Here is a 23,644-nt window from a genome sequence, read left to right as displayed (position 1 = left end):
AACAAATCTCCACCTTGACTTGAATTATTCAAACACGAACCCAATCAAGAACCAAACCCCAAATCAGCTTCAATAGAGTCGATCCACAAGTCACTATCTATCCCGATAGTCTCCACTTGACTTGAACACAACTCACAAAACGGACAAACGAACCAAGTGTGCAACAAATGTGACCAATATACGAAGTACACAATGTAGTAAGCTGAAAACTACCAATTGTACTAAGTACCCAACATATCTTCATATACCAATAGGAAGGCCAAACATAGCAAACTCCGAAGAAGACAAAAGCTACCAAATGCCAACACAAATATATAAGATACTCAAACGTCACTATGATGGAACGGTGTACCAAAACAACACACATAAGATCTCCAAAACGAAATCTCCTCCAAACTACATGGCTAAATGTACCGTCGTACCAAACTGTCCCAAAAGAAACACAAACGCCACGAACAAAACAAATGTCTCACTTGAGTAAACTAGGTGTCATGACCACCACAAAAATACCTACACCAAGGCAACAAAACTCAAGTCGAAACCAAACACAACATTCTAAGCGAGCACAAATTACCTCCATCAAAGGAACAAATTGTTAGATAAGATAGTCCAACCCAAAAGCTCCAAAGAATAAACTCCCGTCGAAGTTCCAAATGACCCCTTATGAGGTCCCAAACGGCTCTCTTTCAAGAGCCACAAACAGCTCCACCTGGAGCCCCAAACCGCCACACCTCTTGGGGCGCAGACCGCCTCATTGAGGCGCAGAGACAAAAGTAGATAGCTTGTCTTGAGAACCCTGTAGCTTGACTGTCAGGAATAGACTCCACCTTCATCATCAACACTACCATTCTCACTAAAGCTATCCAAACCCGAATTATCCAGAATATCACCAAGTGACCCAAGTGACCCAAACTGGATGTGCTTCAAAGTATCATTCACATATCCAAGTTGCATATGCCCCAACTTAGACTCGAGAGAGACAGAAGAATGATTACCTGATGCTCCAACAGTCAGCACAGTGCCTTGAAGGACATAAATAGTTCCTTCCTTAACACCCCTCCAAGTAACAGAAGAACCCTTACCAACGCACAACGATCCACTATCACCTTGAAAACTGTAGCCCTGATCAACTAACATTCCAAGTGATACAAGATTTCTCTTCAAACGTGGAACATTCCTAACACCTTCTAGGAAGATAACAACACCATCACATGTCCTAACCCGAATAGTACCAACTCCAAGCACCTCACAGATAGACCCGTCACCCATGGCAACATTGACCCCATGTGAAGCTTCATAAGAAGTAAACCATTCCCTAAACGGACATATATGGTAAACGCATCCCGTATCCAAAATCCAACTATCCGAAGAACGTGGAACAACATCAACAACGAGAGCATAATCTTCCTCAGAATCGTATTTAGCAACGTTTTGTGCAAATGTTATAAACACCGACTTCCTTCAACTTAGGACACAAATTTTTCCAATGACCGAGTTCCTTGCAGTAATTGCAGACATTCTTACGAGGACCCTTAGACTTGGCTTTACCCTTACTAGAACCCTCCGAATTCACAACAAGCCCTACAGGACTACTGTCTACAACACCACCTGACGCTACTCGGCGCAAATCCCTAGTGTGAAGCGCTGACCTCACTTCCTCTAGAGTCAAAGAATCTTTACCAACAACAAAAGACTCCACAAAAGTCTCAAACGAATTTGGCAAAGAAACTAACAAAATCAAGGCATCATCCTCATCATCTACCTTAACATCTAAATTACGTAAATCAAGTAAAATAGAGTTAAGACGGTCTAGATGGTCCTTGAGAGACGTACCTTCTTGCATACGAAAACCAAACAAACGCTGCTTAAGAAGCAACTTGTTGGTTAGAGTCTTTGTCATATACAAAGATTCCAACTTCAACCACAAACCTATAGCAGTTTCCTCATCGGCAACCTCAACCATAACATCATCAGATAAAGATAACAGAATTAAAGAATGAGCCTTCTCCTCCAAGACCACCTCTGCATCTGTCTTTGCTTTCTTTTCTGCATCAGAAGAACTACTTGCTGAATTTGCCTTTGAGATAACAGACCATACGCCTTGATGTCTAAGCAAAGCTCTCATCTTTAACTGCCACAGCCCAAAACTTTTTCTCCCAGTGAACTTTTCAACATTCAAAACATTCGTAGACGACATCTTTTCACCTGAAAATCAAGAAACCCAAATAACGCCTAAAAACACAACTAACGCGGAAGCAGATCCCAAATCAGAACCTTAGCTCTGGTGCCAATTGTTGTAACGGAGGCGTCCCGTTACCCAAACAGTTAATTGATAAGGCGATAAGATTAATAAATAACGAATGTAAATAAAGTTGACGCAAATATTTACGTGGTTCACCAGTAAAATAACTGGCTACGTCCACCCTGCGAGGAGATCAAATTTCACTATAGTGGAGAAAATAGTACAGCAGTAGACCGGTACACACGCGCTCAATATGAACCAAAAGTATACCCTATTCTACCAACAAATATAGTAGTCTCAAAGGAACAAAAGAGACTACCCCAATAAAACGGAGGACAAATAATCTTGAAGCCTACCAAGATCTGAACAAACTCCTCCGATCTTCAAAGACAGACGAACAACAATAATAGAGCCCGGAACAAACCGAGTTTTCTTCTTCAGAAGGAACCTCACAAATCGACCCTCTTTATTGTGCTCTCAAATCTCTCTCTTAATTAACCTAGAATAATACTTGGGTCTTTATATATTTATTCCACCCAAGATAAAATTCTAAACTAAATAAGAATAAACTAATAGGAAATAATACGGAGTACTTGTTTCCTAAACCAAACCAAAGACGAAAAAAACAAAGCTAAAAGATAAGTAAAGTCAAACATTCTTATCTTTCCTAAAGCTAAGTCATATTGCATGAGACTTCACTAACAATCCAATGCAACATCAGTCACGTGGAGTATTCAGCCAAATACTAAATTGAACAGACATGTATGCGAGTCACGAAATAAAGACGCGAGACTCTCTCCATGCACAACTATGTGTCTTCATGCTTCCATTATTCATCTTTGCCTTAAATTAATTCGTCTTCGACACAATTCAAGGCATAAATTCCTAACAAATACCACTTGTTGTGCGGAAGCGTGAATATCCCGTGTTGGGCCTCTGCTGCAACTGTGTCCATTGTCCATAATAGTACGATATTGTCCGCTTTGGGCCAAGCCCTCACGGATTTACTCTTGGGCTCCTTCCCAAAAGGCCTCGTACTATTATATTTTCTGGACACTTATAAAGATGATCTTCCATCTTTATTCGACCGATGTGGGACAAGGGTTTGCACCCTGACAAAAATCTATAAAGAAAGAAAGTGTTTCATCTCCACCATTATATGCTCATACTCCATATACCAACTTGGTTCAATACCAGTATTGTATTTGCTTTGTCAATAACACCTAAACATAAAAAGTCATAGAATTAGTAAGTAACAATAATAAAGTATAAAGTACAAATAATAGTGACAGGTGAAAGTAAACACGGTGACCCTAATAAAAAGTACACATAGTAGGGGGAAGGTGTACTCCTATTTATATACTCGTAAGCTACGGAATATAAGACTCATAATCTACTCTTTTCCAATTCTTATCTTGTATGAGGAAGCTGTTAAACATTAGACTTCTGAAAGTGTTGGAGACTCGAGATGTATGTAGATAAAATTTGCATAAATATTGGGATAATTATACATATTATTATTTCAAATAAAATTAATTAGGTATTTTTAAAAAGTTGGAGTCTCTAAAATTGTCTGAAAAAAGCCTGTTTTATATATATACATTGATTAATAATAGACAAGTAAATTAGTTTGAGAGTGGTACCTCATCTGACACTTCCTCATTCCGTATATTAACTTTTCGTAAATATGCATTTGAACTTAATTTATCTTAGTTATTTATTTATCTTGAATTAGAATATTCATCACAAAAAATGAAAAGGGTAAATAAATAATTAAACGAAAGGAGTATATAGGAAAATTACATGAAGTAGAATGCATAGGGAAAGACAACCTATTTGCCATATATACCCAAACGGATGATATTTGATCCGTTTTATTGTTAAGATAGATACCTTCGTCTTAGGAGAAACTGACTGATTTTATATTACCCGAGGACCATCAACACCCTATTTTTTTCTTTAATATTAAGTGTACAAAACTGATCAAAATACGAGTAAATATTCGTTTCAAATAAAGAAACTTTTTTTTTTAAGGACAACGAAACGAAAGATACTTTGAAGCCACTATTGTGATATGACCCGGGCAACGCCCGGGGTTGAAATTTAATGTATATATATATATATATATATATATATATATATATATATATATATATATATATATATAGATAGATAGATAGATAGATAGATAGATAGAGAGAGAGAGAGAGAGAGAGAGAGAGAGAGAGAGAGAGAGAGAGAGATAAGATCTTGTGAGTTTGGTTTCTTATGCTGAGTTGTGAGTTTGGGCTTTGAAACCTCAGCCATTAGATTATATTAGAGATGAATGACCAAAATCTAATCTTACCTGTCATATATAACCACTGTCATTTACTTATTTTCTCTTTTTTTCTAATGTTACTTTTTTTTTTTACTTTAATTTTTTTTAATCTCTCTTTTTTTTAACTCATGTTATTATGCTGTTATTATACTTTTTTTTTACGACTTTGATTTTTTTTCCTCTTATGTTTTTCTCTAATTTTCTCATTATGTTACATTTTTTCTTTTTCTTTTTGTACCAGATTTTTTTTTACTTTAATTTTTTTTTTCTCTTTTTTTTTTTTACCTCATGTTATTATGCAGTTATTGTGCTTTTTTTTACTTTGATTTTTTTTGCGACTTTGATTTTTTTTTCTTTTTTTTACCACATGTTATTGTGCTGTTATTCTTATTCTGCTGTTATTGTGATGTTATTCCGGTGTCACTTTGATTTTTTTTACTACTTTTGATTTTTTTACTTTTTCCTACCACATGTTATTGTGCTGTTATTTTGGTGTTATTGTTATTCTGGTGTTATTGTTATTCTGGTGTTATTGTGATGTTATTCCGGTGTCACTTAGATTTTTTTACTACTTTGATTTTTTTCCCTTTCTTTTTACCACATGTTACTGTGCTGTTATTCGGGTGTTATTGTTATTCTGGTGTTATTGTGATGTTAATCCGGTGTCACTTTGTTTTTTTTTTTTACTACAATTTTTTTTGCTCTTTTTTACTATGTGTTATTGTGCTGTTATTCTGGTGGTATTGTTATTCTGGTGTTATTATGATGTTATTCCGCTGTCATTTTGAATTTTTTTTACTCTTTTTTTCACCATATGTTATTGTGCTGTTATTCTGGTGTTATTGTGACTCTGCTATTATTGTAGTTTTATTGTTATTCTAAAAAAAAAACTCTCATTTTGTTAACTTTTTTTTCTTTACGTGTTGTTACTCCAGTGTTATTCTGTTGTTATTCTGCTATTATTGTAGTATTATTGTTATTTTTTAAAAAAAAATTCTCATTTTGTTATCTTTTTTTTCTTTACGTGTTGTTACTCCAGTGTTATTGTGCTGTTATTCTGCTATTAATATGATATAAATGAACCAAGTGGGTCATATGGACTTTATTGAACGGTGGTATGTAAACTCCTCGGCTACAATCTAAAATAGATGAGACCGATTTAAAGCAAATTGTTGTTGGAATCTTTGTGTTCCAACTAATACTCTTACTAAAAAAAAGCAAACCAATATGCTTATGAAATCATCCTCTGATCCTATACCCACTCTACCATGTTCCCTGTCATTTAAATGAATCAATTCTTTACCAAGATCAAATAACTTGTATTGACCCATCACCCCTTTTTTAGCCAAATCACTTTCATGGTCAAAAAATAAAACCAAGCCACTCCGGTCATACCACAGATGCTCGATATTAAGGCGCAAATGATTAATCATAGTATGAGAAGTTATCTCGCGTTTGAACATGGAGGACATATGTCCTATACTAACTTCAACAGGTGTGTTTCTTAAAATGTGACCCCAGTTAGGACTATTGCCAACCAATGTTATGTGACCAGTGCTATACTCGGATATGTTTAGCAGACTTATCCTATTTACAGGTAATTCAGCGTCACGCCCAGAATTCGAGTCGATATTCGATGCAATTTCAGACACCAAAGAAAATCCAAGTGACAGTCAAAAGGAAAATCTAACTCAAGAATCACCAAACAAGGCCCTGACACAACTCACCCAAGCAAACAATGGCTGATAGCTCAACTCCTCTAGAAACAATCCACTATCAAACGGGAATGAACAGCGGGTAGCAGCAGCAAGTACGAACGGTAGGCGTGGCATGGAGCGTGACATATACTTGGCTGCAGAATATGGGAAAGTCGAGAAACTACACTAGCTAACTGGAAACACCAGAAAACTCCAATCGGCAACATGTAACTGCACACAATTTATTCCATAAGATCAATATCCTATAATAACTAACATATATAGGTTGAGTAACTCCCATCTCAATTATAACCGCCACCATTATGAAATACCAAATTGTCATTCCAAAATTACATTCTACAAAAACACAAAGTACTTTCCAATTAATTGATCGAAAGTAACCATTTTAACGAGATCTGATGCATAATTGGTGAAATTGATCAGAGAATAGCTTAAATTGAGAAGACAAAATTATTTTTTGCTTGAATTTCTAGATATTAATTGTAATTTTCAAAGATTTTGGGGTTTTTTTTTTCGAATTTAGAGTGAAAGCAGCTGTTTGTTTGTTTTGAATTGATGTTTTGTGGGTTTTTGTTGATATTAGTTTCAATTTCAGCCGTCTAATCCATTTAATCTAATGGCTGAAATTTTTCAAACTCACAACTCACCTTAAGAACCAAACTCACGAGATCCCGCCTATATATATATATATATATAGAATCAGGATCCCGTACGAACTAAATTAGGGTGCGAACTGTACGAACTCCTTCTCAGCCCTTAGATCAAACGAATCAAAGGCTGCTATTAGACTACTTTATTACTCCCGTGTTTCACACACTTCTCCCAACTATATACTATGACACTCAACAACACTCAAGTCAACACTTTCCACATTTTCTTTCTCTCTCGTACCTATCCACCATCGCCGGCGAGACACTAACTCCGGCAACTTCATCGGCGATGTCTCCCTTCCTCACTCTTCCATCTTTTTCCGTCTTATCTCGAACTGGTTTAAAGATTCGTCACCACCTTTGGCTCCTCCGACCACCGCGTCCCAGATCTGGTTAGCCACTGGTGTTTCAGATCTAGTCGACCACCATTCGAAACAACAATTGCCGACCGTCTTTACCGCTTAATTATTGTTTGCTGATATCTCTTGATGCCTCAAATCCCAACACCTTCATATCCGTTTACCTCCTGATGCTTCCGGTTAGATGCAACAGCGCCGACGAAGCACCACCGCCAAAACCTCACATATTCTCTCTCCTACCCGCCCCTCTCAATACTCAACAGACGAAACTCCACCACAGGTCACCATCGACGTCGTCGGCAGCTATTGACGCCGATTAAACACGCCGTCGAGTTTTCTCCCAACATTCGACGCCGACGACCATCCCTGCGCTCATTCGCCGCGAATATTCTCCTAACATTCGACGCCGGCGACAACGTGTGCTGGGTTGGTCGCCGGAAGTATGAAGTTGTGTATTCAGAAAGAAGCTGTTAACAGGAGTGTTGCTCCCTTGTTTAGCAATAACCTTCTTGAGTATTGAAGGTTCATTAGCTCTTTGTAGAATAGAGGAGGGAGTGTAGGACTAAACATGTTTTTCTTTCTTCTGTTGGTTTGAAGTCAGGAAGTGTATAGGTGAATACTGAAGTATTGAGGGATTGTTTTGCTCTAGTTGGCCGTGTTTCGGAAGATTATATAGAGGCGTTACCTAAAGGATAGACGGGCAAAGGTGTATGATTAAAGGTAACTTTGTAGAGCTATTAGTGAGAAAATGACTGGTGTTTCCCTTTCTTCTTTTCCGGGCCCCACCCTTTCTTTTGCCCATAGATTGGAGGAGTAGTAGTAGTAAATTGTTTGAGCTCGTCTCAAGGAAATGTTGAGCAGTTTGAATATCTCTCCAACTAGTATGGTTACCCCACCCACTAAAACTGTTAATGGGTTTTCTAATCAAGAATTTAAGATGGGTCCTGCCGACTTTCTTATAAGGCAAATAGTTAGCATGTGGGATTATTTTTTGTATTTGGAGGCACCATGTCCATGTCTATCACCAAGCTATGTGGGTGGGGCTATTTTGCCAAGGAAAGGTATGAAGAAATTTCTGCATTTTGTCGACATGGACTTTGTGATACCCATGTGTTAATTAGTTGTTCCTATTAGGCAACCTTTTAGGTTTGGGTTGTGACAGATTTTATGAGAGTCCGGTTAAATGTAGAACGCGTGCAAATATCAGCTTCTTTCTTTGAGTGGTACTGTAATTGAATGGAGTTGTTTATGACTTGAAATCTGTTTAGGGTGGCCGAAGATTTTGACAGCGTGTGCTGGGTTGGTCGCCGTCAACGACAACGGTGATAGCAACAGTGATGTGTGGAGATGAAAGTTGGATACATAAAACTTGATTGCAGATACACTTGGTTTGCTTAATGAGGAGGGTTCTGTGATTTGGTTGGTGATGGTGGTGGAGGTGGTGGCAGTGGTGGTGGTGGGGGGCATGTGTCTTGTGTGGCGATGGTGGCAGTGGTGGCGTTGATGAAGGCAGTGGTGATGATGTGCAGTGGATACAAAAAATATCAACCCAGATACACACCGTATTAATACGGGATACATGTGTATCCGGCAGTATAACCATATGTATCTGGTATTAATACGATGTGTATCCGGAAGTATGAAGTTGTGTATTCAGAAGTATTATAATGTGTATCTGGCTTCAATGTCGTGTGTATCCGCAAAAAATATAAAATGTATCCGCAAAAAATATAAAACGTATCCGAGAGTTAGTGTTAAAACTTGTAATAATTTCCACAAAGTGTATCCGCTAATAATATAGAATGTATCCGTAAATAGTACAAAATGTATTTCGGAGTTAGTCTTAAAATACCAAAAAAAAATTAAGTGTTAAAAAAGTGTAAAAGTGCATCTAGAATTTTAGTGTGGAAAAAGTGTATCTAGATATGTTATAAGATGTATCTGAATAAGAGGTGTATATGGTAAGTAGATAAAGTGTATCTGAAAAAAAAAAAATTGCATAATTAAGCTAGTTAAAGACGGTCAGACGTTAAGCAGCGATTAACCCGCCCCTATATATATATATATATATATATATATATATATATATATATATATATATATATATATATATAGAGAGAGAGAGAGAGAGAGAGAGAGAGAGAGAGAGAGAGAGAGAGAGAGAGAGAGAGAGAGAGAGAGAGAGAGAGAGAGAGAGAGAGAGAGAGAGAGGTTCAAATGACTCCTCAAATTTGGTTGAGTCCCCAAGTTCTCATCTCTACCATTTGATATTGTAAGATGAGTGGTTGAGATTAAAACAAAAAAAAAAAAAAAATCACCTAACATGTAATTAATGCTTTGTCTCCCAATATTTCAATACCCAATTTTCTAATCAATTACTTTATCTTTCTTATAACTAATACAATAAATTAATATGCTACAATTTATATTTCAAACATCAAAATGGATTTAAAAAACGAAAATTTATACCTGCGTAAAATAAAAGCGGTTTCTTAAAAAGTTTCGTAAATATTCATTCGGACTCCGATTAAGGCGAAACAAAATCCTAAATTTATTAGTTTTTCGAGCCCTTCACAATGGTAACATTTTTTTATACCATTAAGTTTTCAAAATTTTGAGTACTGTTAATTACTTGAATTTGCACCTTATTTGCTTGAAATTATCTCATTTGCTTGAAGTTACATCATACGCGCTTGAAGTTACACTATTTTTACTTGAACATAATTAATTAATTTACTTATTACTTAATTGGAGTACGAATAAAAAGGCGAGGGTGGTGGAATGGACTAAAGTTACACACTTGCTCGATTAAAGTTACACACTTGTTGAATTAAAGTTATACTTTCAAGAATTCAAATTAGTTAGACATATGATAAAGTTATATAAATTCAAATTTTATCTATACAAAATGAGATTAAAAGACTAAAGTTACACCCGTGAAAGATAAAAGTTGTACTCGTAAAAGTTTAAAGTTAAACTCATAAACCAATAAAGATACATAAACTTGTGTTAATATTACAAAAATTCAATTGAATATATTCAAAATTACATAAATTCAAATTTTAATATACAAAATGACCTTAAACGACTAAAGTTACACTCATGAAAAACTAAAGTTACACTCATAAAGCACTAAAGTTATACTCGTAAAGCACTGAAGTTACACACACAAACTTTTGAAATTACACGATGTACAACTGAAGTTACACCCTCACAAGACTGAAGTTACACCCTTACAAAACTGAAGTTACACACTATACTTTGGAAATTACACCCTTATACAACTGAAGTTACACACTATACCTTTAAAGTTACACCCTTACAAGCTTAATGGTACGCCCTTACAGAATTAAGTTACACCATTTGAAACTCAAAATTACACCCTTACAACCTCGAAGTTACACCCTTTAATAGCTGATAATGTGTTATACGGAGTACATAGAATGGAGATTTGTCCAAGTTCTTTAAGCTAAATGTTCTATCTCTGCCCATCTTTATACATGCCTGGGTTAAGAAAAATAAAAGAAGACAAGTTCAGCAATTTGACATATCCATCAACTATAATAAAAATGGGAATGGCGGTTAGTAACTATAGCAATTTGTTTTATAATCTGTCAAAAAAAATATCAATTTGAAACTACACAATCTAACAACAATTGACCATTGTTTCCGTACAATATATCATCAGATTATAATTAAAAGGACGTATGAAATAAACATTGGCGTATACATCAGAAAAAAAAAGGAATGGAATATGTGAAAAAAGCTGATAACGATTTGTTGTTAAGGGATTGATTATTACGAACAATAAGTTTGACAAACAAATACAGACCGAATCGACTCTTGCTTTCCTAATAGAATAATTCGACCCTTATTCTTGTGCCTGGGTTATACCGAATTTTTCTACTGAGATAAGACGGTCCCCTCTGACTTTGGCACTCAAAGATCAGAGACGTAATATAGAAATATTGTGTGTAGTTTGTTAAACGTTTGTTGATGTTGAAGAATTTTTCTGTGTCTGCTTCTTCTCTTCCTCTTTGTTTATATAGAGAGGAAAACAGGGAAGGGAGGGAAGTTATTCTGAAGAGTAGGGATACGTTGAATTGGTTTCAACTCTTCAAAACCAGGGATACGTTGAATTGGTTTCCCTTGAAATTAATTAATTATCTTTTCAGAAAAGACACGGAATTAAGTTCCGTTTCCCGCGATATTGACCCGCCGTCATAGTCATTCGTCCGAATGCTAAACCGTAATTCCGTAAATAATTATGCAAGTATACTCTCCGTATTTTCCCGAACTTGCAATTTATTATTCAGAAATTACCCACTAACGAACCAACCTTAATTACGCAAAATGAAACCGGTAATTACTCTTAAATCACCAACAATCCTCCCCCCATTTAAGCGTAATTCAAGATTAAATAAGCTAACAAACATACCAATTTATGCATAAATGAAAATGTCACGAAGATTGAATTTTCACTTAGTGAAATTACACATTCCAAATATTCGAGTATCGGGGTGTGACTAAGCATTGAACCCTCCTACACATTTTGAATACATGAAGATAACTCACACATAAACTATTTTACTTCTAAAATTACATTAACCGACACTTAATTACAAGCCTAGTGTCCCTTATCTATTCATGAACATATGAGGAGCCAAACCCAATCTCCTTTGAAGCTTACCAAGACTTCATGTTCACATAGGTTGATTCTTTTCATCGTGTCCCTGCAAACACACTTTTTCAAAGAATCAATTAAGAAGATAAACTTCATCCTCACAACTTGCAAGACTAAGCACGCACCTTGGGATTTAAGTTTGTGTGCTCCAATCTCATAACAATAGGCCTTCCACATTGAATTCGGCCTCTAACGTTTTATTAGAGGGGAATTGGGTATCCTATTGCTAAGGATTTATACGAGTTTTAGACCCATCCCTTCAACCGACTTGTCAATCAAGTCCTTAGCCAATGCTTTGGTCAAATAATCAGCTAAATTCTTTTGAGATCTCACAAACAAAACGTAATAACCCTTGATTTCTATCAGTTCACGAATCGAGCTATGTCTAACACCCAAATGTCGTGATTTGCCATTATAAATTTGACTATAAGCTTTAGCCATAGTAGCAGAACTATCACAATTTATAACCATGGGTGGTATAGGTTTTGGCCATAATGGAATTTCATATATCAAATTCCTTAGCCATTCGCCTCTTTTCCAGCTGATGCCAAGGCAATAAATTCCGATTCCATGGTTGAGGTAGAAATACAGGTTTGCTTCTTCGAAGCCCACGAAATGGCACCTCCACCAAGCGTAAACACCCAACCACCGGTTGAAGAGTGATCTTCAACGTTGTTTATCCAACTAGCATCGATATCCTTCTAATACCGAAGGATATCCCACATATGTTAGTCCATAGTTCTTGGTAGCTTTAAGATATCTCAATACACGATTAATAGCTTGCCAATGAAGATTACTAGGGCTCTTCGTGTATCTACTTAGTTTTCCTACCGCAAGAGCCATATCCGGTCTGGTGCATGTCATGGCATACATCAGACAACCAATCGCTCGAGAATATTCGAGTTGTGAAACAGGTTCTCCCTTATTAGGTACGAGTTTCAAACCATGAATCATAGGAGTACTAGCTGGAATGCTATTTTCACAATTGAATTTCTTTAGAACTTTCTCAATGTAATGAGTTTGTGTTAAAGAAATTCCTTTGTCACTACGCTTTATTTTTATTCCAAGAATCACATCAGCTTCTCCCATATCTTTCATTGCAAATTTGGATGATAAAAATTCTTTACAAAGATCAACTTGGCTTTGGTTGTACCAAAAATTAACATATCAGCCACATATAGACATATGATCACGCCATTACAGGCATCATCAAACTTGCTATACACACATTTGTCTGATTGATTTAATTTAAACCCATTAGACAGAATTGTCTCATCAAATTTTTAATGTCATTGTTTAGGAGCTTGTTTAAGTCCATACAATGATTTCACTAGTTTGCAAATCTTATGTTCATTTCCTGGCATAATAAAACCTTCTGGTTGTTTCATGTAAATTTCTTCCTCTAAATCTCCATTCAAGAATGCTGTCTTTACATGTATTTGATGGATCACTAGATTTCTAATGGCAGCTATGGCAATTAACAACCGAATAGTGCAGATTCGAGCCACAGGCGCATAAGTATCAAAATAATCAATACCTTCTTTTTGCCTAAAACCTTGGATGACTAATCGAGCTTTGTATTTGTCAATTGTACCATCCACTTTAGTTTTCCGTTTGAAAATCCATTTACAACCCAAAGGTTTACAACCACGAGGGAGATCAGTTAAAACCCAAGTGTTGTTTCCCAAGATTGAATCCATTTCATCATTTATGGCTTCTTTCCAAAAGGAAACATCATGAGACTTCATAGCCTCATCAAATGTCCTAGGATCCTCATCAATATTGTAACAATAAGCATATTGGGATCCTACTTCATCTCTTGAACCTTCAACCAAATATGTTTGGAAATCGGGTCCAAAAGATTTCTTTTTCCTTAATCTTTTACCTCTACGAATTTGTGGGCATTGTTTTGAGGTTCTACAACCCGATTTGGTTGAACAATGTCGTTATTTTGTACTTCAACATTAGTTGGAGTCATCAAACTTGGTCTAGAAATAGACGAAAACCGTGTTTCATCGAAGATGGCATCTCTAGATTCTATAACGGTATGAACCGACACTGCATCATTTGGTTCTATTACATAAAATCGATAAGCCTTGGAATGCTCAACATATCCAATAAAAATGCAGTCAATACCTCTTTCTCCCAATGTTTTAATTTAAAAGTGCGGGTAGTCTAACAATCGCCCGACATCCCCAAACTCGAAGATAACTCAAGTTTGGTCTCTTTCCTTACCATAATTCATACGGGGTGATTTTGTTTTGTTTATTTGGGACCCTATTTAGTAAATAGCAAGCCGTCAACATGGCTTCCCCCCAAAATCCGTCACTTAGACCTGAGTAAGATAACATGGTGTTAACCATTTCTTTAAGAGTTATGTTTTTCCTTTCCGCTATACCATTTTGCTGTGGTGTATACGGAGCGGTTACCTCATGTATTATTCCACATGAACCGAAATAGGTAGGATCATAGTATTCACCTCCCCTATCCGTTCGTAACGACTTCTTAATGTAAGAAGAATTTTGTAACTCTACTTCATTCTTAAAAAGAATAAACTTACTCATTGCCTCATCTTTAGAATGTAACAAGAAAATATAGCAAAAACGAGTACAATCATCAATGAATGTTACTAAATATTTCTTATTTCCTAAAGATGGAGTAGAATGATAGTCACATAAATCACTATGAATTAATTCTAGAAGAGTAGAAGATCGTTTTACTCCCGCAAAAGGTTGCCTCGTAATTTTGTTCAACATACAAAAATTACATTTCTTTGTGCTTGTATCAAGAGGAGGAATAAGTTCGTTTTTAGACATTAAAAATACTCGTTTATAATGAACATGGCCTAAACGAGCATGCCACAATGAAGATAAACAAGTTTCGGAACAAACCATAACATTATTGATTTTATTCATATTATCATTATTAAGGTTTAGCATAAACATACCATTACATAAGTATCCGAAACCAATAAATACACCGCACTTAGATAATACATAGCAATCAGATTCGATCACTTGTTTATATCCACATCTAGACAATTGACCACTAGAAACCAGGTTTTTTCTTATACTAGGAACATGTAAAACATTCTTCAAACACACTACTTTACCAGAACTAAGACATAAATTAACATCGCCACATCCTTGAATTTCAGCGGTTGACTCGTTCCCCATGTAAATTATGGTCCCATCTTTAGCGGGTACATACTTGGTGAACCATCCACGGTCTTTACAAACGTGTTTGGTGGCTCCCGAGTCAATCCACCACGAAAGGTCATCATCCTGCATAAAAAATGCTTTAGGAATCCATGATACATAATTTCCATCTAAATTGAAATCACATACAAGATCATTACCTTGTTTTGGAGGACCTTGGTCCTTAGACCCTTGTCTAATTTCATCTTTCCTTTTTGATCTAACCCTTTCTTTGCAAACTTACAGTCCCTTTTCAGATGACCAGTTTTGCCACAAATCCAACAGCCTGTTTTGGACTTTTTATCCGGATTATCGGTTTTGTCCTTTCCATTGTGTGGGCGTTTCTTTCCTTTCCTATCATAATTAGAGCCTTCACCAATATCCATCATATTGATGGACATAGTCTTTCCGGCATCCTTGGTTTTGGCAGATTCTTGAGCCCTTATGGACTCCTCTATGCGCAAACTTTTACCAAGATCTGTTAATGACATTTCTTCTTTCTTATGCTTTAGTGTGTGCTTAAAGTCCTTCCATTGTGGCGGAAGTTTGTCAATAATACTAGAAACCGAGATGGATTCAGGCATCTCCATGTCATGTTGGGGGAATTGCCCCAATATACGCAACAATTCATTAAATTGTTCCATCACTGGTCTAGCATCAGACATCTTGTAATTCATAAAATTACCGACCAGAAACTTTTTACTCGATGCATCTTCATCAATATACTTAGACTCCAACTGATCCCATAATTCTTTTGCACTTTCTAAATTCTGATAAATATCAAACAGAGAATCAGATATACCATTCAAAATGTGTCCACGGCAAATATAGTCGTCATTATCCCATTTGCTCCTCTTCCTTAAATCCTCAACGGTACTGTTTTCATCCACTTCAGGGCAGGGAGTACTTAAAACATATACCACTTTCGTTAATTCACAAGAGGAAGTGCATCTTTTTCGCCATCTTGAAATCAACACCTTCAAACTTTTCCAATTTGTTAACCTTCATTGTCATCTCCTTACCGTTCGTCATCTTGACTGATTTCGAAAATTATTCTATTAGATTGTTAAGGGATTGATTATTACGAACAATAAGTTTGACAAACAAATACAGACCGAATCGACTCTTGCTTTCCTAATAGAATAATTCGACCCTTATTCTTGTGCCTGGGTTATACCGAATTTTTCTACTGAGATAAGACGGTCCCCTATGACTTTGGCACTCAAAGATCAGAGACGTAATATAGAAATATTGTGTGTAGTTTGTTAAACGTTTGTTGATGTTGAAGAATTTTTCTGTGTCTGCTTCTTCTCTTCCTCTTTGTTTATATAGAGAGGAAAACAGGGAAGGGAGGGAAGTTATTCTGAAGAGTAGGGATACGTTGAATTGGTTTCAACTCTTCAAAACCAGGGATACGTTGAATTGGTTTCCCTTGAAATTAATTAATTATCTTTTCAGAAAAGACACGGAATTAAGTTCCGTTTCCCGCGATATTGACCCCCCATCATAGTCATTCGTCCGAATGCTAAACCGTAATTCCGTAAATAATTATGCAAGTATACTCTCCGTATTTTCCCGAACTTGCAATTTATTATTCAGAAATTACCCACTAACGAACCAACCTTAATTACGCAAAATGAAACCGGTAATTACTCTTAAATCACCAACATTTGTCTTATTCACTCCCACCATTAATCAAAATAAGAACAAATTACTAATTTAGCAAGGGGAAGATTTGCAAGCACCAAAATACAGATTCTTATTAGCTATATTATTTATTTAGATACTTAGTTGATTGTTTGCTATTTTGACATCACACCATTGTGACATCATCATTACCACTAAGATTCATGGTGTTTATTGTATCTAAAAACATAGAAGACTTTAGTAGTTGCAAAAAGACAAGAGTTTGTCTATATCCATACGCAACAACATGCTTACCCTTTTACAAGTGTTGATTGAATGCCCACCAAGGAATACACACGCAAGAAAGATTGAAAAACTTACAATTTCGATTATTGACTCTATTGATTGAAAGTATCGCTATCCGTATTAGCATCTAATGGCCTTAGTTTTTTCAGATTTGCTCATAAAAAAAGGGAAATAAAATGGGAGATGCATGCCGTGAATTGAGTTTTTGGGGAATGAGACTTCTTCAGAGGTCGTCGGTAGCGGCTGGGACAAGGACGTCGATTTGATGGTGAAAGATGTCGATTTTTTGAACATAATGTTTTATGATTAACGTGATGGATTTTTTTTTTTCTGATTTGGAAGGGGGGGTTTATGGTTGATTTTGAATGAAATTTGATTTGATGAGAAGGGAGTGAATTAATTAGGTATAGGGAATATGAGTATGGGAGAGGAAATAATTAATTGCTGTCTAGGAATTGTGAATTTGTGTTCTTTTATCTTTAATCTCAGTCATTCAATTTATAAGATCTAAGCGCTTAAACAAGGACTTATGGACTCAATAAAAATAGGTGGACTTAGAGGATCCTATTTATATATATATATATATATATATATATATATATATATAACGAACTGAGTTACGGTGCGAACCGTACGAACTAATTTAATATGCAGTTTAAAGTATATATTAACGGTCCACGTTATAAAACCTCAACGACTAAGCATCCACCATTCAAACCCCGTAATCCCAACGCCATTCTCAATCACCCATAACTTCATCCTCACCCCCATACCAACCAACGCCGGCCAGCACCTCCTCCATCGCTGGACGATTTCGGCCATCTCCGCTGTCGTCAACAAATCCAGTGATCTCCCACTTCCGACTATTCTTTCTTTCTTTTTTCCTCTCCCTTGCTCATCGCCGGATCTCTGTCCTTGAGTTTTCATCTCCGATCGGTGGGTATGGCGACGACAGGTACTGATCGGTGGGTATGGCGATGGTACTCGCAAGATACATGTATGCCTCCGTTCTTTTTCTTGTATAGTTTAATCATCTCTGCCAAAATGCAGTCGAATAATGACAGTAGTGTTCGACTAATGCTGGCATTCACTGTGGTGGCTGGAAGCGTGGTAGCGACAAGGGAGAAGTTGTAGGAATTCAGGGGGAAACATCTGACTGCTTGAAACTTGGCTTGTGAAGATATGTCTTATCTGCTGGAAAAACTTGTTGAATGCAATGTGTAAATAAGTTGTGAATGATGAGTTTCTGACTCTATTAATATCACATCGTATCGTATTCATGTGAATCGTATTGTCTAGAAGTGGGTTAGCTGTTTTTGTCATGGTGAGGTAGTTATGAGTCATTAACTTGGGTTATGAACTCCATCTTGCTTACCACTTTGGTCACGGTGACCTGTTGTGAAGTGCTAAACTGCTAATGCTTGATTTTTGTCCATCTTGTTACTATGAACTAAGAGAATAAGTATGAAGATTAATTGTTACGATGTCTCAGAATAAGCGATTTGATGATGGCATTGTGCTTGATGGTTAAGTTTAATTGTTGTATTTTATGTCTCAAGTTTGAAAAGTGCAAAGTATATTGTTGATTTTAGATTCATGGTAGCTGAATAATACAAGTGAATATAGCTTGTCTAAGATGTTTATCTAGCAGGGTAAGGCAGTGTATCTAGCAGGGTAAGGCAGTGTATCTAGCAGGGTAAGGCAGAGTATCTAGCTTGCAAGAGATGTGTATCTAAAAAGGTGAATGAATGTATCTAGCACGGTATATTAGTGTAACAGGGATTCAATGTACACTACACTTGACATGCAGATGTACATCTTAGTGTAGGAAAAACCATCGATAGCTAATGAATGACCTTCTCACGAAATGAAAATCTTATATAAGAGATTTTCATTGTCATACAGTCATACCTTGGGGAAATCTCCGATAGGAATTGAGTCAGCCGGGCAGTCTTTTGGCTGATACCGAAAGTCAGGTTGTCCAGAGAAAAGGTTGCATACATAATTTAGACTTGGAAGTGAGTTTGCCCGTAAGGTTGAGATCTCTGAGTTTACTTGTTTCATTTTGTTTCCGATAATTCATTTCAGACAGATTGTAAGCTAATAATTCTTGCAGAAATTAGATTGATCCAAGTATCTTCATTCTTCAATCAATTTCCAGTTGAGCCATTTTGAAATATTGTATGCAATGAGCTGTTTAATTGTTTTGTACTTTTGTTACACTTGAATCCATATGTCAAAGTGCAACTTGGGTAATCGCTAGGAAAGTGCTGAGAGCATTAGACCTTTGACTTGATCTCAACGAAGATGCTGAGAACTTGACTTGATAACCATACTATCATTAATGACTACATCTAGTACAGTTAGTCGGTAACTAGAAAAGCATATACACACAACCATAAGCAACTCAATTACTTCTACAATGGCTTGTTTCCACAGGAAATCATTTTATGGGCCATGCTACACTTATGTACGAGTACTTCCGTTTGTTATATCTCCAGAGATCATCCCATGTACTTGGCCTAATAATCAAACGTACATAAGAGCGACAAAAACATAAAATTTGAAATTCATAATATATATAGCTCAAATATCGTAAAAGACGACATTAAATATAATTGAGTTATTATAACTTAAAGAAGTGTATCTAGCTATCAAAATGTATGTATCTAGTAATTTAAAAGAGTGTATCTATCTAGTTAGTTAGATGTATGTATCTAGCAACTTAAAGGAATGTATTTAGCTAGTTAAAGTTAAGTATCTAGCAACATAACGAAGTGTATCTAGCTAGGTAGATGTATGTATCTAGCAAGTTAAAGGAGTGTATCTAGCTAGCTAGATAAATGTATCTAGAAGCTTAAAGAAATGTATCTAGTTAGTTAAAAGTAAGTATCTAGCAATTTAGAGGCGTGTATAGCTATCTAGAGGTATGTATCTAGCAACCTAAAGAAATGTATCTAGCTAACTAGAAATATGTATCTAGGAACTCAAAGGAGTGTATCTATCTAGCTAGCTAAAGGTATGTATCTAGCAACTTAGAGGAGTGTATCTAGGTAGCTAGAAGTATCTAGCAAGTTTGTATCTAACTAGATAGATATATGTATCTAGCAACTTAAACAAGTGTATCTAGAATGTCAATGGTTTATATCTAGCAACTTGATGGGATCAAATGAGGGGGACGGATATCCTAAATTGAAAACTGGAAAATGATTAGGGTAGGATTAAGCGACATTGAAAACATTTATTAAATTATTAAGGACACTTGATACAAGCTCAAAATGGCATACACGACCAATTAGGCAACCATAAGCACTTCATTTCACAAAACTCTTCCTTCCTCATTTCTTTACCTTTAAATACCCTTTTAACCTAGAGTTCAAACCCAAAATAACTTTTAATATGGAGTAATTTAAAACACGGCAACTATTATTAATAGATTGCTGTTGAATGAAATCCCGAGCGTTGGGAATTGAAATTTCATAATAACATTGAATATCAAGTAAGTTGTTTGAATAATTTAATTTAAATGCAATTGCATAATTTGTCAATATTCAAGGGTATAGACTGACGAAATGGGAGGGTAAGAGAGGTTCTGACAGATATACATATTAATATTGGGACACAAGTTAATATACATATTAAGTCCTCCTCCTTTGAGTGTAAGGTAGACTTCTTCCGGAGAAAACATGTATATCTCTTAATATTGTTAGATACACAAGTTAATACAGTCAGATACCCAAATAGTAATTGTGTAAATATGGCGTAAATTTTAAGATGAAAAGCTTGCAAAGGGAGTTTTTAGGCATGTTGGAGGCGGGATTTCGACCTGATATTACAACTTTCAATATTGGGATTAAGGCTCTGATGTTGTTGTTGTTGTTGTTGTATTACAACTTTCAATATTAGGGCTTTAGCGTTTTCAAATATGAACTTGTTTTGGGACCTTCATTTGAGTCTTGAGCATATGAGGCATGAAAATGTTCACTACTACAGATACAACCTATAACAACGGGTAAAAACCGTTGTAAAATAAAAAAGCGGACGTTGTTAAAGCGGCCGTTGTAGAAGGTATTTACAACGGTTTGCTTATTTAGTGAAACCGTTGTCTAAAGTATTCACCACGGTTAAAAGCCGTTGTTGTTGGGTGTTCTCCGTTGTGGAAAGTGTTTCAAAATTTTGGAGGGAATAATATAACAACGGTTGTCTTATGTATAACCGTTGTTGTAACTTTCCCTCCAAAATTGTGAAGTCTTTTGACAACGGGTTTATGGTACATACCCGTTGTTGAAATTTTTTTTAACAACGGTTCTTTGTTTAATACCCGTTGTTGTAATTTTATTACCAAAATTGTGAAGACTTTTAACAACGGTTCTTTGATTAAAACCTGTTGTTGAATATTATGCGCGGGTATTTGTGAATGTCATTCACAACGGTGTTATTTTTATTAACCGTTGTGAAAGGTATTCACAACGGTTTTTTTTAGTAACCGTTTTTATTACGAACTCCTATTGTTTTGAAAAAATAAATTTGTTTCATGCCATTCAAAACCTCGCATATGTCACAAAGACCATATACCAAAGACAAAGATAAATCACAAATTTGGTTCATCGAACTCAATAGATTCAATTCAACCACAACAAAGAAATGATGCATCATATATATATATATACTTACAAGGAGTTGAATTTACATGAACTAATCATTCCCTAACTTCAACAAAAAATTTACTAATAAGTTGATCTAAACTCTGAGTATCATGCATTTCTAATATATTCTAAGACGTAGTTGCCCCACATGTCTCTTACCTCGTCTATATCTACACTTGAGTACGCGCTCAATCACAGACGGGTTGATTGCATCATGCGGCAAAAACAAAGAGAAGACATTATGGTATATATAGCAAATAAAGCAAGACAACATTAGCAACATCATGGTATATATAGAAGCAAGCAAGACAACATTAGCTCTAATTTAAAAAAAGTAATAAACACATGTTTAAATTATTACTAACCTTTTCTGGAATAACGAGATATCTTCGCCTAATAATCTCCAACATGAACCGACAAGCGTAGTATCCACATTGTATGCTATCCGCTTTGGCGAGGGGCCTATTATTACATAAAAAAAACAGACGAGAGAAGGCTCACATCGGAATCTTGAACTTTAGGTATTGTATTAGTATTAAACACAGATTTTGCACTTAATGTTATTGTATTTGAGCACGTACACTCGTTATCGTAATAAAATCGGGGACAACATCAGAATCTTCCGTGGGTTGATCCGCTCGTTTGCTCTTTTCTTCTTAAAGGCCCTTTTTTAAAAAATAAAAAAGGAGGCGTAAAACTAATTTTTTAGGGGCAAAATATGAAAGAGATTTTTTCTATAAATAAAAAATGAAAATGTTATTATAAATAAATCAGTATTATAAACTTACATATTAATCAAGTGCTTAAAAGTCTCGCTTGGTTGATGATGTAAAGAGTCCAACCATAAAACTTTATTCCTTGTCGGCATGATGGCTGCTAGCACCCAATGAGTCCTACATCAAGAGACATCATCATTAGTAACAAGTACATATATTAGGTATGAAAATGCAATTGTAGGGGGAAACGTAATATTAATTTGTTTATTACCCTTTTTTCATTATAAGCGCCAAAAATCAGCTTCTTGGTTGTCGCCAATTCTTTGAGCAATATAATCTACCCGTTGTTCGAACGAGAAACCGGAATAAATAAAGATAAAACATAGGGGCACAGAACAGTATAGATCGGATGGAATATTCTTCTCTGGGATCACTCTCAATTTCAATATCCTACATTATTACGGTATTAATTCCGGTATTTAAAACACTATCTAGTAGTCGGAATATTAGACTATGAAATTATTTATTAAGAAACTTACTTCATCCAAACAAATATGTGTTGGATATCAACTGTCTAGGCCAACCCATACGGCTAGCACATCCCATGATAGATGTGCTTGGCGCTCAACCCCTAGAATATCCTCCTCGAGCGGAATAACTATCAATTGCTCGGTGGCTATGCGATGGCCAGCCTCCTCATGCAGTCTCTTCATCGTCACCGTTCTTACTTTTTGCATGTAATCCTTCCCTTTATATTGTGTGGAGTTTAAACTCCTAATTTTCGTGTCCGGAAAGAATGAGTCTTTGATTTTGTGCTACTACCAAAGAGCCTACACATGTAGTAGATAATTAAAATAATAAAAATCCAAAGGTAACATATCCTAGTTGGAGTAATAAAAATAAAAGCGTACTTAATTAAATACCTCGTCAACCCGCTCTTTCAATGATGAGGTAGTAGTAGCAGTAAGACGGGTGGGGACTTAGGCTTATCGGTCTTTTTGTCCCCTACACAAAATTACCATGCTTTTTATAAATACTGACAAAATATAAATAAAGGGAGCGAGGTTAATTTTTAAAAAATGGAGAAGTTAATTAAATACCTCATCAAGTTGTTGTGAAGTCGAGGTCGTTGGCATGTCTGTGGACTTAGGCTTATCCGCCAAAGCCGCCTTTTTTGTTC

General features: G+C 35.9%; 1 protein-coding gene across 1 annotated transcript; it reads right to left on the bottom strand.

Annotated features, from left to right (window-relative positions):
• Positions 1–13,262: 13,262 nt before the first annotated feature.
• LOC141628544 (uncharacterized) lies at positions 13,263–18,029 on the bottom strand. The gene is made up of 4 exons (XM_074441671.1): positions 17,812–18,029; positions 15,332–16,076; positions 14,921–15,257; positions 13,263–13,798 (listed from the first exon to the last, which is right to left on the bottom strand). Exons 1-4 carry the CDS (start codon positions 18,027–18,029, stop codon positions 13,263–13,265), a joined length of 1,836 nt encoding a protein of 611 aa, XP_074297772.1.
• Between the last annotated feature and the right edge of the window lie 5,615 nt (positions 18,030–23,644).

This window comes from Silene latifolia, chromosome Y (genome assembly GCF_048544455.1).
Source record: "Silene latifolia isolate original U9 population chromosome Y, ASM4854445v1, whole genome shotgun sequence".
Classification (NCBI taxonomy): domain Eukaryota; kingdom Viridiplantae; phylum Streptophyta; class Magnoliopsida; order Caryophyllales; family Caryophyllaceae; genus Silene; species Silene latifolia.
This window is presented reverse-complemented; position numbering and strand designations above follow the sequence as displayed.